Source organism: Podarcis filfolensis (genome assembly GCF_964270895.1).
Source record: "Podarcis filfolensis genome assembly, chromosome: 2".
Taxonomy (NCBI): Eukaryota; Metazoa; Chordata; class Lepidosauria; order Squamata; family Lacertidae; genus Podarcis; species Podarcis filfolensis.
In genome coordinates, this window is record NC_139605.1 from 55428087 (window position 1) to 55445897 (window position 17811).

Genomic DNA, 17811 nt, shown 5'->3' on the forward strand with positions numbered 1-17811 from the left:
AGAGTGGTGCATGCTCTAGTTATCTCCCACTTGGATTACTGCAATGTGCTCTGCGTGGGGCTACCTTTGAAAGTGACCTGGAAACCACAACTAATCCAGAATGTGACAGCTAGACTGGTGACTGGGAGTGGCTGCCGAGACCATATTACACCGGTCCTGAAAGACCTACATTGGCTCCCAGTACGCTTCCAAGCACAACTCAAAGTGCTGGTGCTGACCTTTAAAGCCCTAAATGGCCTCGGCCCAGTATACCTGAAGGAGCATCTCCACTCCCATCAATCAGCCCAGACACTGAGGTTCAGCTCTGAGGGCCTTCTGGCAGTTCCCTGACTGTGAGAAGTGAGGTTACAGGGAAACAGACAGAGGGCCTTCTTGGTAGTGGCGCCTGCCCTGTGGAACCCCCTCCCATCAGATGTCAAGGAAATAAACAACTATCTGACTTTTAGAAGACATCTGAAGGCAGCCCTGTTTAGGGAAGTTTTTAATGTTTGAAGTTTTATTCTGTTTTTAGTGTTCTGTTGGGAGCCGCCCAGAGTGGCTAGGGAAAGCCAGCCAGATGGGTGGGGTATAAATTTATTATTATTATTATTTCCTTGTTAATCTTCATAAAGAAACAAAACTAAAATTAAACTGAAGTCTTGACTTTTGGATTGGCTGATATGGGGAAGGAGGACAGCAGCAAAAGCCTCGGGTTCTATACTTACCACCAGAAAGGAAGTAGGTACTACCAGTGGGGGTGGAGGGAATGAGTATTACAAAGCACTGCAACAAAATTTAATTTCCAACTCTGCTTGTTTCGTCCAGCATTTTTATAGAGATTCCTATTTTCCCCACCAAATTTGTGGAATAATTTCACTGGAATGAGATCACAGTAGAACTCACGCCCCCCCAATAGTTTTACGGTATTAGAGACTAATGTTATTGTCTCCCTTTGGGGTAATGGAGTCCATTTTGAAACATGGGTGCCCAAGGGGCTTGCTAAAAAACTGATATGGGAACAGGGAGAAGGATTATTGGCAAAGTTCTCTGTTTTTCTCACATATGGACACACCCCTCTGGCAGGACTCCATCACTCCATCCCAGAGACATACAGCATCTATACAGCCATTTTTCCTTTTTTTTTTTAATAAAAAAGAAACAAGCAGACAAAACCCCACCAGTCCCACCGCCACTTTCCCCTCTGCACCCACCCCACTTCCCTCATCAAGGAGTGCAGCCTCCCTTGTGGCTGATCCCAGAGTCAGTTTCTTGTGGAGACATCCAACCCTTAGTTCTCCTCAATCAAAGTTAGATCCAGATCGCTAAAGTCTGGTTGGAAGAGTGTCCTTTTGCTTGCTAAATTCCAATTTAGTCGCCGTGCCGCTTGTACTGCTGCTTCCTCTTCCTCCTCCTCTTCCTCGCTTTCACTAAGAACCTGGACACAGTTGCTGAGGGGACTACATGGAGCTGAAGGTGCTTGTGGGCTGCAGCCCAAGAGCCATGATGAATAGCCACCTTCTTCAGATTTGTCCAGCTGACAGACGCCTCCTGCAAATGGTTTCTGTCAAATGTAACAAAACAAGTTTTTATATACCAATGCACCTTCCATACTTAATTACATTATTCTAATACTGACAATTTATAACCATATTAATAGTCACTTGCACTAGAGCTCTTTCAAGTCATAACTTGCCAAAGAAAAATACTACTTCCCCCCTCCCTGCTCTGGGTCATCTACCTGTGGGCCAGATTCCAGATAAGGCATGAAAAGCCACCTCAAAGCCTGTTCCAGACTGCACAATGCAGTGCCCCACCTGCAGTGCCATCTACTACCACATGCAAAGGATCCTTATGTTGTTAGTAATGTATTTTTTGTTTTTTTAAATGTAGTTTAATGTTTCTTGTGAAAGCTGCCTTGGAAGTTATTTGTATCCTGAAAGCCAGGACATAAATAATTGTCATAAACAAATAATAAACTGAAGATGACGCAAGCTTCTGAAGGCTCACAGTTGGCTATGGATCTGAGCAGATGGGACACAGACTTGAATTTTCAAAAACCAACTGCTCTCATTGCTGACCTAAGCTGACGAGTGTGAGACAGGCAATGCTATTCTAATAAAGCCTTCCTGAAGCACTAGCTTCACATATGTATTTCTGGTAGCCACCTTACTTTCCCCACAATATAATTATTAATTTAATCTATGTCTTCTCAGACCATAGTAGACTACTGTTGAAGTTAATGGGGCTAAAACCTGAATGCTGTTCAAACTATACTTTAATAATAATTAAGCTACCAGTGTTCATATTTGCTTTGCCTAAGGCAGAGGGAGTGGGAAAGCAGTGGCCATAACTGAATACCCCACACTGCGTATGGAGGATGCTATAATAGGAATGGGTGCTCTACCCAAACATTTCTGCCCTAACTCTATGTTTTGAATCTGAAAAAAACATGGAATGGTTGCTGGCTCTTCCAGCAATAATTGAACAACCAATTACTGCTGGTCAAATGTGAACCCTATAGTAATAGGGACATAAAACAACCAGTAGTTTCAGCTGGAAACCGGTAATGTAAACAGAGCTGCCCATGGAGAAGGGTCTATTATCACTTCTGTATTTTGTGCAGCAGCTGACCCAACATTACCAATAAATAAACATGGAGTAACATGTTTCGTGGGTGGCGCTGTGAGTTAAACCACAGAGCCTAGGACTTGCCGATCAGAAGGTTGGCGGTTCGAATCCCCGTGACGGGGTGAGCTCCCGTTGCTCAGTCCCAGCTCCTGCCCACCTAGCAGTTCGAAAGCATGTTGAAGTGCAAGTAGATAAATAGGTACCGCTCCGGCGGGAAGGTAAATGGCGTTTCCATGTGCTGCTCTGGTTCACCAGAAGCGCCTTAGTCATGCTGGCCACATGACCCGGAAGCTGTACGCCGGCTCCCTCGGCCAATAAAGCGAGATGAGCACCGCAACCCCAGAGTCGGCCACGACTGGACCTAATGGTCAGGGGTCCCTTTACCTTTACCCTAACATGTTTTGTTGGCATCATTCAGAGAAATCTCGGTGTGGCTCCCAGCCCCCTTGCCCAGTGCTTGTAATCTCATCTCAACTATCTCATAACAGCAAATTGTTGTCAGAGGTTAAGGAGAGAGGCAAGAGAAGCTCTGTGTGTGTGTGTGCTATTTTTTTGTGACATAGCCAAATTCTGTTCTTTACTTCAGTAGATTACCCTTTTAATCTCACTGCACCCCAACATTTTCCCTTTCATATGTATCCTTAAGGCACTCAAATGGGAACAGTGCTTGCTTCCTTCCCTACCTGGTTCATCTTGTAGAAATCAAGCGAGGGCCTATGCCACCTCACATCCTCATCGTGGCGCCGCTTGAGACCAGATTTCCTGGTGTCCAAGTCACATGGTTGTGAGCGGCTGCGAGGGAGGCTGTGCTGGTGTCGAAGCAACTCTGGAGTGGAGGTGGTGGAGCTTCGCGGGGAGGGAAGGAATCTGACAGGTGACAGGGAGAAACGTCGTTGCAGAGGGTAGGGCTGCAAAGTCTCTCCAGTCTCCCATGATGTGCTTGCTGGCGATTCTCGGGATAGGGCCAGGCTGAAGAAAGGGGGGCTCCTACCGCCGCCACTGCCGCTACCACCAGCACCATCTTGAACACACTGGTGAGAGGCACTGGGGGCAGGGTTGAAGCAAGGTCTGTTGGCTCCCTGGGCCAGGTTCTGGGCTTGCACTGCCAAAGTGTCCCCTCCACTGTTGTCCCGGCGTTTGACGTGCGTCCAGACTTTGGAGCCCAGGGGCCTCCAGACAGCCTGCCAACGGGAGAGGTCTTCAGGCACTGATAGTGAACGGCAGTGTCTTTTGGTGGGGGGCACAGAAGCCTTTTCTGAGACTACTGAGTTGGTGGCCAGTGTTTGGGATGTGAGGCTGTTCTGAGGACGGTTGTCTGAGCTGCAGGGGGGCAGGGGAAGGCTCAAGCTGGAGTGTTGGTAAAGACCTGTGCTGTCCTGAAGATGGATCTTTGGACAGGGAGCTAGGTCCCTCCATGAAGTTCCCTCTGCAAGAAATACCACAAGACAGAATTTTAAAGATGAAGGCTCTAATTAGCGCCACAAGCCAGATAGCCAATTTATCATTTGACATGTGAGCAATCAGCACCCTTTGTTGCCTTATTTTTACTTTTTATTAGCACCATCACACATACAAAGTTTCAGAACCTTCTACAACAGCAGTTGTAGAACAAACAACCATGTCAAGCAATTGTTAGATCTGAAACGGCCCTAACTATTCTACTATACCCGATTAAGATTTAAGATCTGGTCTGATCATCTTTGTTGTGCTTCACTCTCGAATAAGAAGACCCACAATGACAACAAGATAGGGAAATGTTCTCCAGGATAACATTCCCCATTTGCTCCCCTTAGTGCCCCTGGTTTCCCCTCTCCTGTGATGCATGCGGTCTTCACATTGAAGAAGCAATTCTCTTCTTTCAGTGTTAGACAGGAGGCACTTGTGGATCAGAGAAAGGGAGTAAAACGAGTGAGGGACAACATAAATTTTATTTAATACTTACACCCCTGTTACAGTTGGAGCAAGATGTTGGCGGGGAGCCAGATTAAGATATCCTACCTTAAAAGAATCTACAATTTATTCATTGTTTGATTACTACAGTTGGGGCAGTTCAACTGTGGGAACCAATTAAAGGAATTTAATTCAAACTGAAGAACAGTTGGAGAAAACAATTCCTGCTTTTTTTCCAAGTTCTTCCATGTTTCGTACAACTGATGAATTTGGGGTGCTTTTCATGTCCACAGCCCCACCCCCATTCATATTTAACACACATATAATAAAATAGCTGGAATATTTCTCTCTCCAACATCAGCACATTGTAAGATCTTCCAGCCACTTCCCTTCTTAGTGATGCCTTAAAAAAAGCAAGAAGCAGTCCTGTGTTTCACAACTGCAGTCCCTCCAGAAAGGCTGTTTTCATTTAATGACATTGTTCTTATAAGACTCATTTGTCTCTTAGAGGTGGTCAAAGCTGGTAGCAACAATAATCAAATGAGTTAGCCTCCAAGTCAAAAGCCAAGCTGTCTTGAAGTAATTCCAGAGAAGAAACCCCAAGTTGCCTACATATAGAAGGTGGTGTTTTTTAAACGACAAGGAGCTAATATGGCTCATTTCATTCAAAAGTATACTGACTGCAAACTGAAATAAGAGGACTAATATGCAAAAGCTAGAACCAAACATGCTGTACAAAGAAGAGAAAAGAGCAGACACATGACAAGAACCTTGAGAAACACAAACCATGCTTTCCAACAAGACAGAAAGAAGTTTAAATATTCTGTAAATCCCACACGAAATCACTCACATAGCCAATCTGAGCTCCAAAAGCATAACCATACTAGTCTGTAGCAGCAAAACTGAGTCCTGTTGAATCTTAAATACCAACAAATTTATCGTGGCATCAAGTTTTAGGCTACAGCGCGCCAATATATTGTGTAGAAGAAAAATCAAAGATAACCATGCTGGTCCATTAGGACTCCCAATATCTACAGGTGAGCAGTACCTTTTATTGGAACCAATTTTACCCCACTGAGGCAGATCTCCGTGTGTGTGTGTGTGTGTGTGTGTGTGTGTGTGTGTTTAAATCTTCATCCTCCAATTGATGAAGTAGACTTATGCCACGATACATATGTTAGAAGTCTGTAGCCTCTGAAATGGCCTTCTTCAGACACTCCATTAGAGCAATGATTATGCAGAAGATAAAGCTCTTTTAGCTCAGGTTATGCAGCTGAAAATCCTGACAGCCTATTATTGTCCCGTATCAAGCAGGTATAAGCTAACAAGTTTAAAGCCAAGGTACTTTGTTTTGTAAGCCAGTCTGGAAACTTGCTTAAAGGATAAGGTGGAAACTTCTGTAATAAATAAATCAGATAAATAAAATGGCCCATCATGCTATAGCTGAACCAAGAAAACACACTCGCCACCAACACCCACAAAGTCATTATTATGTGGAAAATATTCTAATTCTAAGCCTACAAAGGAGTCACAGTCAGATTGCTGTACAATATGATTCTAGTACAAGTGACCAGAACAGTCACAGGAATGACTCACTTTGGCAGGGAACACACGCTTTCTTTAATGTGCCTTGCAAAGAAAACGTGCTGCAAACAAAAATGCTATTTTAAAATAAGTGACTAGAAGCTATTCTACTTAAGGCTCAGTACACTGATTGTACAATGTAGGTTTCCTACATTGATCGGAAACACAGTTCTTTATTTTAAGAGCTACAAAGGATCCAGGAATACACTTTGATAGCTTACAGTTTTATGACATACACTGAGATTAATTACGTACCAAAATTCTATATGGGCCAATTGCAGTAAGAGTCAACAGAACTGATGAAGACAACAGCTAGTTGTTGTTTTTTTAATTAAGACTATGGGTTTTATTCTCTTATCCACCTGGCATCCATTCTTCGTCCATGCATAATCAAGCACATCTATAATTCAAGTGCCAAAATCAAGTTATTTATCAGAGTATTTATCAGTATATACATATACTGCCAATGTAACTATGCTACAACGTAGTTTGTATCAAGAGTTAATTATTAGCGCTATATATCCTGAAGTGTTTACATGACCAGTGGTGGTACTTGGCCACATACGTAAACTGCTTTGATCAAGCGATATATACATTTTTAAATAAATAAATAAATAAATAAATAACTTTTTAACATAGGCAGCACCCAGTATGCATATAGCAATATTAAGCTGTATTAGATTTGATTGTTTTGACAATTTATATCTTAGATAAAAGAATCTTAGTGGTTTGCAACATCTTAGATAAAACGGTGATGGTTGCCAGTTCAAAAATAAAGACAGAAAAATGAAATGGGAGCATTAGCAGGATTAATTTTTAAAACTACTAAATAGAACACCACTTCTTCACTGGATCTCTTTCCTTCCATTCGTCAGAAGCATAATGACATTTCTTTACTGAAAACAGCCATTCCTGTTATTTATTGGGATATCCTCCTGCATTTAACTCTGTTGAATTCTTGTTATTAAAACTAAACCACAGCTGGCCCTTTATTTGCACCAAGCTTTCACCTAAAAGTGGAGATGGTATCACAAAATACATGAGCTCTAGGAGACCTGGAAAGGAAGCTAATCTTATTAACTGTGAGCTGCATGTAAAGGACATCAGACGATAAAAAGGACAGACAAAAGCGAAATGGATGTAGGCACAAAAGGTGGAAGTCCAGCCAGACGCTCTTACCAGGCGCTATCTGGAAGGGGCTGCCACAGCTGGCCACATCAGCGTGATCAGGCAAAGGCTAGGGAGGAAACACAAGGAGTCACCACATCACAGCAAGGACCAGCATCTCATAAGCACCTTTGGATCTCTAATTCCCAACATGTGGTCTACAACAGAAAAGTGGTACCAGCTGTGGGATTCTACCAACATTAAGATATCTTGCTGTATCTCAGGATTGGAGAACTTGTGGCTCTTCAGATATTGGTGGACCATGATGCCATTCACTTCCCACCATTACTCATACTGGCTAGGGTTGATACAAGGTGGAGTCCAACAACATCTGGAGGACCACAGGTCTCCCACTCCTGGACCTATCTGAATTCCTTGGATCCTATGACCCCCTGCCATTATTAGTAACAAATCTTCAAGCTTTCCCCAAGGAAAGTTTCCAAAACTTGCTTTAATCTGAATGTTGAAATCAAAGTTCAGAGGGGCAAAATAACCAAATGGAAACTCTGATTTGCTCAAGCTTAACTACCAGTCCTTTCCATGGTGCTGCTCTTACAGTCATCCACAAGCTACTATGCTACAGAGGTTCTACACCAGGCATAGGCAAACTCCGGCCCTCCAGATGTTTGCGACTACAATTCCCATCATCCCTGACCACTGGTCCTGTTAGCTAGGGATGATGGGAATTATAGTCCCAAACATCTGGAGGGCTGGAGTTTGCCTATGCCTGTTCTACACAGATTTAAACTGCTCCCTTTATACCATGCCTAAACTATTCAGTATCAAAAGCCCGAGGATACTTCACTCTCATTAGAAAAAATGTGAGAAGACACCAATAAATTAATGTTTTAGATTATGGCCACAGAAATAATCCAAATTTGCACTTACCACTATTTTCCTCTTTCATTCTACCACTGGAAGCCCTCTGAGACAAGGACAATGTAGTATTTGTCTGTACGTCAGCTCCCTTAATATAAGGAGAGCCAGACACTAAATACCACAGGCCACCATAAATTAAGATGCACCACTTCTCCCTAAAGCAATGAGCGATCTTCCCAAATCTCTTGCTTGACAATAACCCATTAAAAATACCTAACAAAACACCACAGGAAAGAGTTATGGCAGGATTAATTCTTGTCATCTTTGCCTCCATGGGTTGTTTCCAAATGTCAATAGAGTAAAATGCCTCTGCACATTATCCATGTTTAAAACTTGAAAGGCTGAAGTCCCTTTGTTCTCCAAACCATTGACTCTCTGCTACAGAGCTTCCTCTACTCAAACACCATTATGCTTTTGGACTGTGCCTTCCCCTGCAAAAGCTTCATTAGGCCACACATCCCATTCTTAGAAGTCTACACCTCAATGTTGCAGAAAAGTCAAGTTCTGTAACTGGTTGCAACCGCAGCAACTTTGTGCAGTTTTAACTTTTCTTCTGAGCAATCTTTCTAGGCAACAGATAAGTACATCTTTAACTCATTTTGAAGCAAAAAAACTTATTTCCATGGGCTCCAGATCCAAGATAAATCAGGAAACGCATGCTTCATATTCCACCATGTCATTCTCTTTTTCATTAATTTTTGCTACAGCAGCACATTGCCTTTCATTTTCCAAGTCAGGCCAGCTCTCCTTAGATTACAGGGATAGATTAGAGAGAGGATCCCTTGGTACAGTTTATCTTATCCCCATTAAGAAAAAAATATGGAGAAAGTGTACTGGGAAGCACTTTACATTTAATAAGGGCTGGGGTGATTGGAAAACAAGGACGATAGAACACATGCACATGAGCGGGAAACTGGTGGGTCAGTTTCCCTTGTGAGTGGTATTCCACAGTCCTCAAACAGTAACATGCTAAAAAGAAGAAAATAATATGGGATTTAGAGGTAATAGTAAAAAAAAAGGCAAGCTCCCAGCGTAGTTGAATGCTTGAGTAATATTCTATAAAGCAAAGAAATACACCAGTATCTTCTTGATTCCTCCCCAATACTCTTACTCTCTTTCCATCACTGCCCTGTGATGTATTGTAAACCAAACTGTGATCCTCAGATGAAGGGCTGCATAGAAATTCAGTAAGTAAGTAAATAAATCACCTTCCAAAGGAGTGACCTTTACCCTCAGTCATTCAATGGCAAACGAGCCTTTGACCTTTACCTGTTCAGAGCAGCAACAGATATAATGCTAACCTGAGGCATATCTGTAGTCATCTGTAGCAATAACTTCAGACCATACCTGTCCCTCACTTGTCCTTGAAAACAGGAAATTATGGAACTAGCATGGGGAAAACAAAAAAACACCCCACCAATTCTCTTGGTCTCAAAGAAAGAAAAATCAATATGTGGGTAATTTTGATAAGCCCCTTGAAAACACCAGATAGGCAATGTGATGTAGTGGTTAGAGTACTGGACTAGAGAGACCAGGATTCAAACCCCCACTTAGTCATGAAGCTCACTGGGTGATCTTGAGTCAGTCACTTTCTCTTAGCCTAACCTACCTCATAGGATTGTTCTGAGGATAAAACATGTTGCTCAACAACTCCAGGTGAGCACTCAGGAAGTAAAGGGCCCCTGTGGAAAAGGTATCACTTGGTGCGCTACTCACAAATCACTTTACTGTAGCACCTAGTTGCATGATGGGGTGCCAAGTCTCTTACTCTTCTAGCATTAAACACTAACCTTCTGAACACTAAAAGACAAGGCGTGCCATATATGCAACTTGGCTTGCATCACCAAAATCTGACCGGGTGAGGGGAGGAGAGTTACCATCTCCCAAATATGTCCAACCAAACTTCGCAATACAGCACAAAGTTCAATCTGGGATGGGAAAAGTTGGCCAGAGTTGAATGTCTATATCTGGTATTGAAGACCCAATAACAAATTGGGATTCTGTCCGTGTACCAGACACCTAGCTGCCCGACACTCTCCCCGTTTGAGCTGACAGAGGTGGTCAGTGTGGCATTGAGAACTGCACAGTTTATGCTTTGGGGAAACTTTAATAACCCCACCAAACCTAATTGAGGCTGATTCAACACACGTACGATGACAAATTTGGAAGCTAGTCTTCTGTACAAAACAGAGGGAAACATCTGCAGGTGAGGGAGTCGTTCTTGGTTCCGTTGCGTTGGCATTTGACATTCAGGCTGTCTGTAATCTCCACAGAACCTGATTAATTTCAATGGTTTTCTGTCATCACTGGAGATTTTCTTAAAGGTCTAGCTGATGGTCCTGCCAAGGCTCTGGTATCTGCTTGGAATGAGGAGATCACAACAGCAATTGATGGGATAGCTCCCAAATATCCTTGACCTGATTGTAGAAGCATGTCAGCTCTGTGGTATTCCAAGAAGCTAATGGTGATGAATCATCTGAACCAACAATTAGTGTGTAAGTGACAGAAAACATTCAACAAATAAGACCAAACACAAGTGAGAGTTAATTTACTTCTCTGCCACCACTGCATTTGTTCAACATCATGCACCACAGCTGTTTCTGGTGATGAGCAGACTCCTCAGTGGAGGCTCAGTGATGCAAGATCTAGAGCCTGAGCTTGCTGTTTATTTTGTAGATAAAGTAACTTGCGCCTGTGCCAACTTGGGTGTAATAACTGTGATAGAGTCCAAGACTATGAGCCTCTATGAGAGTCATACTATGATTATCACCACCTCGCACCAAACTGAAGACATATACAAGCTGCTTGGAGAGTTGAGGCCCACCACATATTCCCTTAACCCTTGCCCATTTTAGCTAGTGAAATCTGCCAAGGCTAGGCTATGCAATCTGAACCTTGGAGGTGATTCAACACCTTTATCAGGGAATACTGTGGTCACTGCTACCTTGACATAGGCCACGGTGAGGCCACTATTTAAAAAGCCACGTTTAGAACTACTAAACTCCTGAGGCAATATCTGGAGGCAATTGTGGGCTAGATGAGAGTAAGAAAGATACAACTTAATCCTGGAACCTGAATAATCTGGATGGAGAATTTAAGAGGGTTGCACTCACCCTGAAGTATGAAATTCAGAAGGTTGCACACTGGACTACTGTAATACATTCTAGATTGAGCTGCCTTTAAAGGCAGTTTAGAAACTTCAAATGGTGCAAAATGCAACTGCCCAAGTATTGATGAAGGTCAGGTGGTTAGAGCAAGCAACAACTATATTGCACCAATTACACTGATTAATAGTGCATTTCTGGGCTCAATTTAAAGACCCAGCAATTACCTTTAAAGTCCCAAACCAGGTGTGGTGAACACATGGATCATGCCAAAAGCAGTATCTTCCCCTTAAGGTACTTGGTGTCAGGTACTCAGTTCTACTGTAACATCTCTATAAATATGGAGACATCACTCCTGCCTAATGAAACTATTAGCCAATGACAGCCTACCAATTTACCTTCATAGACATTATCATGTGGAGATCAGTTCCATAGGTTAATTACATGTAAACATAGAATGGAATCTCTCTTCTTAAGCAGTGTATAGATAATAATCTCTGAGAGGAAAGACTGCCTACTAGCTACTACCATGGCAATAACTCCAACTCAGCAACAGTAGCTCAACAATTGTAGAAAAGTAATGGGTAAGAGGGGGAAGGAAGCAACTATCCTTATTTTTATCAATTCTTATAAGTGTAAAATCACAGCCCTTTTCTTTAACCCCAAACACATCACTGGAATGGTGAAATTGACTTTGAGGAGAATAGAAGCAGCTTTTGGTCTACTCGGTTTTACTGCTAAGGAAAAGATGATGTTCTTGAATGCCAGGGTACTGCTGAAAGAAGCAGAACCCTCACTTTGAGATGTCTACCCCAACACACCACATTCATATTTGCATAGATACTTACTCATCTGTTCATCTGCTTAAGAACTTTTTTAAAAATTCCAAATCTCCTCTGGCCATGGAGAAGCAAGGAAACTTGGGAGTGGGGGTGGGGAATATAAGCCTTGTCATGGGTCACAACCATGGCCATAACAAGAGGTGCCCCCATAACAATCACCAGAATAAGTGTTCTTACTTATTGTAGAAGTGTTAGCCATGCTCCCAAGAGCTGGTTTCAGCTTTGCCAAGGTAAAGATCAAAACAGAAAATCTGTAAGGGTGATTGGCGGTAGGGCACTAAACAAAATATATGTACTACTGGCAGTGCTAGCTCTGCAGAACACCCTTCTTTCCCAAGCCAATATAGCAGGCTGCTGGTTCACAACAAAACTAATGCTGTTGGGACTACAACTCCCATTCACCCTTGCCAACATAGTCAATGATCAGGGATAATGGGAGCTGTTGTTCAAGAAGAGCTGGGGGAGACCATGTTGGTTACCCCAGCTTAGACTGCCACAAAGTACTTGTACTAGCCCAACAGATTTAATAAATTAGTCTTTGAATAGCAGGTCCTCATGCCATATCAAAAGCTCTGTTGGAACCTCCCCTGTTTCAAAAGCAGTTTGGCATGCAGTATGGGCAGAAGACTGTTATGGGCAGGGAACACCCAAAGTATACTTAGGCAATCAGAATTAGTTATTTGACTCCTGGTCATAGGCAGCAGCAGCAGCAGCAGCAGCTTGAATCACAGCGTAGCAATCTCTCCAATCTTTCATTTATTAAAATGAGGCAACGAGTGAATTCAAGGTCACTGAGGAAATCATTCCACCACTGCAAGCATTTTTGCTGGCCCAGCAGAACAATCTTCCCTCTCTTCCACCCTGTGTACTGTTCTGGGGGTTCTCCCAACCTCCAAAGTGGATTTGGAAGAGGCATGGGGGAAGGGGAGCCCTGCTGCACTGGCAGGAGTTCTTGAATTGGTTTCCACGAATAGAACAAGTTAGTTGAATGTGGCCCTATGGTTCAAGATAAAAACAAACATTATTTCTTCAACTGATTTGAAAATTATCAAGATGCAAGGCAAGGCAGGGCAAATCTTACCAGGCTGATGCTGAAGGATGTGCATTTCAATTCCTCCAGGCTTTGTTTCTGTAGCTGTTCAGTTATCAAGGTGATCATGGCTTCTTACAGAGGCCAGGCACCAGAACCCTTGAGAGACTCCAGCTCCTGCCACCTGCCACCCTTTCGCCTCCCTCAGCAAGTCCAGCCGCATTCAAGCATCACCATCACATCTGCTAAGTTGTTGTCTTCATACATGCTAGCCATACTCCATCTCATACTCAGGAACCCTGCAAAAGACAGACATTAATTAAGGAAGGCATATTATATCATATCATACAACCAACTTATTCTCTCCAAATCTGCTGTTCAAAAATAAACATGCATATGTGTGCAATATACGTATACGACCAAGACACAAGTTAAACAAGCTTAGATAAGGCTCCAACCTCCATAGCTAGCATCATATTTTAAAATATTACATCTTTACCCTGCTTTTGCTACCAGGAACACCAAGCAGCATATAGGGTCTGTTCCCCCTACTCTATTTTATCCGCAGACCTACCCAGTGAGGTAGGTGAAAGCAGCAAGATAGAGATGGACCAAATGTCAGCCAGTGGGCTTCTTGGTGTGCAGATCTAATTCGAACTCTATAACTTAAGCCAAGGAGACTATATCATCACACTGGCTGTCCAACTTTTTTCCCCCTGCATGTTGATTTTATTTCAGCAGTCTCAGAAAGCCCCAACCATGTGATATCTTATTTCTGTAGTACAAAGAGTCAGGATTCCATCCTCAGTTGTTCCTTGAATAAATTGATGCCTTACCTTATTCTTCAAATTATCTACAATACTTAAAGGCTAGTGTCTGGGATTCTTAAAAGTATTATAGTAAAACATGCAATGTTCCATAATAAGGAAACAGAAGTTAGTATTGTGATCTTAGTACTGTGAGCAAAATCGAAATCAGATGCGAAGCTTACCTAATTTAATCTCTCATTATCAGCGCTCAGTACATTAAAAGTCAACATCTACTCTGAGCAAGCTTGATCATTGCCACTGCCACCTTTCTCCCAGCGTGAACTTTCCCTCTTGATGTGGATAACCAATCCCTAATGTTCAAGCTTTGTTAACTTATCACAGAATGCTGAAGTGATGGTTGTATTGTAAATAGCTTACTAGAAATAGATAAGGCAAATCAACTACAGTATTTCACTGAACACCTCTTATTCTGTGCAAGTTAATACTTATACCTCTCCTAAACACTGTCACAATGTGCTTTACAAAACCAAGATCAGCAGCCCAGAAGCTCTACTATAGAGTAAAATAAGGCAACAAAGATAAGAGGTTACAGCCTAATAAGTTCTACAGAGAGCTGACCCACTGAAGTTAATGCACCTAAGTTAGTCATCTCTCTGTTTTGAGTATGACTAATGTTGACTACAACCCAGGCTACTTATGATGTTCATTCGTCATCTAGGAAAGGCAAATTACTAATTACTATGCATACCAATTTATATAGCACTTTTTGGTATGTGAAGACTGAAATTCTACACACACTTTAGCTGGAAGTAACTCATTAAACTGTCCAAATTACTTCTGAATAGATATGTATAGGATTACAGTATAAGTGGTTACAATCTTCACAGTGTGGTAATTCCCACTTAGTTCAAAGGGGTTTACACTCAGTTATGTGGGTATAGGATTGCAATCTCAATGCATATTTATGCATACACACAAACACATACAAATGACTCTTACTTTTTCCAAAAATAGTAGAACTAACTAGTCCTAAAACCAAAGGGAAAAGAGGACTCCAAAGACGATGTGTGAAAAGGATTACTTCAACAAGATGGACTTGCTGGTGGAGGGGAGGGGAGTAGTTCACCAAAAACTATGCTGTATTTGTTTCAGGTGAAAGGAACTGGCAGTCCATTTCTTAGTTTAGTCCAGAAAGAACCAAGCTGAGAAAAGTCAGGTGGCTTGCTTCCTTGAAAATCTTAGTTTTTCTAAGTACTGTATTACATCCCTTCTTTGTTACCTCAAAATAGAAGTTCATTTTAAAATTGCCTCTCTAGGGCCTCCTTGCTGCACCTTTGTCTTCCACTCTACCCTTTCTGAAATCATACATTAAGCATTAAAACACAATTTACAATAATTGTGGGAAAGAGTGAGGCTCCACAGATTTACCAAGCTGCTCACACACTTTCATCCATTTCTAGTCCTGTCTCTGCCTCTTCATCAGTTATTGTCCTCCCCATTATCTGTTCTAGACTGCAAGATTCTTCAGGGCAGGAGCTGGGGCCTATCTACATTTTTGCTTATGGAACTCAGTAAACTAAAATATACTCCAGTGGTGCTCTCTAAGCAAAATAACAAATCCATTTTCAAAACTTCACAATATTATTTTCTGTATGCTCTTGATAAGGTGGGGTGTACTTTTTCCTCTACTACTTTTTACAGATGCCAGAGCACTTTCTGACCATAAATCTAGTAAGGCTGCAGTCCTATGCATTTTGCTAGGGATTAAGTGAATGTGCATAGGACCATGCTGCACACAGAGAAATAGCTTAATTTTGCCACTTCCAATTTACACAAGCAACTTGGTCAACAATTAATATTTCCCCTGGCATACACTGCATACATTGAAGGCTCCTCATAACTTTCTCTGAACTTAAAATACTCCATAGACTCTGTTCTAGAGAGATTCTGCCAGGAACAATTTCTTTCCCCATGTTAATCCTGGTTAATTTAGCAGCTGATAGCATGCAAAAGATTTGCATCTGAAAGACGGAAGTTCAAGCCCCTGCTCAGTCATGAAGCCTACTGGGTGGCCTTGGATAAGTCAGTATCTCTCAGTAACAACCTAACTGCAGGACTGTTGTGATGAGAAAAGATAAAAAGATGAACTGTAATCCACCCTGGGCCTCAAGGATAGGGTGGGAGAAGTCTGCAAGAATAACTAAGAACAAGTCTCCTAGGATGTGCCCAAAATCTTGTGGCTGTTTTTCACTGTAAAGAACGTGCTAGAATTATTTTTATCCTTCATGTATTGTCCTCAGGCAATTAGTTATAATACTTTGCTATGCATCTTCCTCCACGCCTACTTATTCTAATAGCTTCAGGCCACAAGCCTTTAGAAAACACTGATCCACCAAGCCCCATTACCAGACACCTTAAAACTAGTGTAGAAAAATTTCCAACAGCTTAGCAAAGTGTTGGGTTTTCATTGCAGCTGCTTCCCCTCCTTCAGTCCTACATGATGCGCCCAAGACTTGATTCCTTCGTTTATATAGCGATCTAATCATTTTTTAAAAAACCCCAAACACAAGCAGGCCTTAAGCAACCTCGAGCCTGTGCGATAGGAAGACAGCGCGAGACTCCATGACAGGATTGTGCCATGCAGTGCGATTCTGCTGTGTTTTTAAGAATGGGTCCCGTCAACCTAGTTTTAGGAATGCATCCACAGGGGACGCAATACCTAACAAAGCAGAACCATCCCAGCCTCCGCGGAGGGAACCACTCCCCCCCTTTCTCCACCAAGGCCCTCCATTCCACCCCAAATTCCCATAGATTCACGCGCTCCCTTGCACGCCCAGGCAAGCCCCTGAACCCACATCTTCCGCCGAAACCCCAACGTTATCCAATCCAGTGAAGCAAGCGCCCATAACGTAGCAAAACAAAACAACCTCTGCCTTGCAGGGTTCCTTTTTCCCCTTTTTTCTTTTATGACAACAGGAGACGTCTGTAACCAAGGCACCTCACAAAGACAACCCCCCTCCCTCGCCGGAGACTCCCAAGATCCCCACCCCATAAACACACACACACACCTGGAACCACCAAAATCCCCCACCGCGCGCGCACACACCCCACAAATTTCAGCATTACACCCACCCGAGCTCCGCAGCCCCCCCCCTTTTGCCACCTTTCGCGATACCCACCGCGCCAGCTGAAGGCGGCGGCAGAGGCGGCGGCGGCGGCGGCTCCAGCACCTCCTCGCGGGGCCCGCAGCCAGGCAGTTGTGCGCCCCCCTTTCTCTCTCGCGCCCCCACCCCCGATTCTGAACAGCCCCGAGACCACCCACCTGCCGTGTGTGTGGGGAGACCTCGTTCCTGGGCTCCCCCGACACGCCAGCATCCACCGGCCCTCCCTGGTCCAGCTGCCGCCCCCAACCCGGCGGCCAGGGCTCCCAGCCCCACCACCACCACCCCGCCAGGAGCCTCTGCTCCCCCTTCGGTCGGGAGTGGATCGACCTGCTCAGGACAAACCACCCAACTCACAAGGGGGGCGGTGAAGCCCCATAGATCAGCAGCGACCCACAGGGGAATTTCAGGAAGGGGCTCGCCTCTCCGCAACAACCCACTACGAACCCCTCTTGCAGCAACGCAGGGACTTGGCTTTCTGTCGTCCTGGGTTGCCCCAACGCTAGCCTCCTCTTCTCCCCCTTCTACGGACCGTACCAAGTGGCAAAGCATGACGGGATATGTAGTTCGAAGTGAGGCTCTTGGAGAATAGCGTTTTACCCCTTCCTCTGGCTCATTCCTTCTATGGCCCAGAGGCATTTTCCACTTCTTAATTTAAGCCAGCCTCGGTTACAGAATAAATACCTTTCAGCGAGAGGGCTCCGCCTCATAAAATGTGAAATATATTGTTACTAAACATATATATACCCCAGTGATGTCAAGAGTCCCTTTCTTTCT

The 17811-nt window shown here is 43.4% G+C and overlaps 1 protein-coding gene across 8 annotated transcripts; it reads right to left on the bottom strand.

Moving 5' to 3' along the window:
* Nucleotides 1-1107: 1107 nt before the first annotated feature.
* Nucleotides 1108-17585, bottom strand: FAM53C (family with sequence similarity 53 member C). Of its 8 annotated transcripts, none has more exons than XM_083603639.1 (5): nucleotides 17482-17585; nucleotides 13155-13402; nucleotides 7261-7318; nucleotides 3291-4033; nucleotides 1108-1540 (listed from the first exon to the last, which is right to left on the bottom strand). In XM_083603639.1, exons 2-5 carry the CDS (start codon nucleotides 13230-13232, stop codon nucleotides 1268-1270), a joined length of 1152 nt encoding a protein of 383 aa, XP_083459765.1. In that variant the 5' UTR covers nucleotides 13233-13402; nucleotides 17482-17585; the 3' UTR covers nucleotides 1108-1267. The 8 variants fall into 8 exon arrangements, with proteins under 8 accessions (XP_083459765.1, XP_083459764.1, XP_083459762.1 ...); XM_083603638.1 differs by having other exon boundaries at nucleotides 17475-17574; XM_083603636.1 differs by lacking the exon at nucleotides 17482-17585 and adding an exon at nucleotides 17392-17413.
* Between the last annotated feature and the right edge of the window lie 226 nt (nucleotides 17586-17811).

What these genes read in the sequence shown, in the direction of transcription:
- FAM53C (XM_083603639.1), bottom strand. Translation starts at nt 13,232, where the DNA reads ATGATCACCTTGATAACTGAACAGCTACAGAAACAAAGCCTGGAGGAA. An exon ending in CATCCTTCAGCATCAGCCTG is followed by an intron (nt 7,319 to 13,154) that starts GTAAGATTTGCC and finishes TTTCCTCCCTAG; the next exon opens with CCTTTGCCTGATCACGCTGA. An exon ending in ATTTCTACAAGATGAACCAG is followed by an intron (nt 1,541 to 3,290) that starts GTAGGGAAGGAA and finishes TACATTTGACAG; the next exon opens with AAACCATTTGCAGGAGGCGT.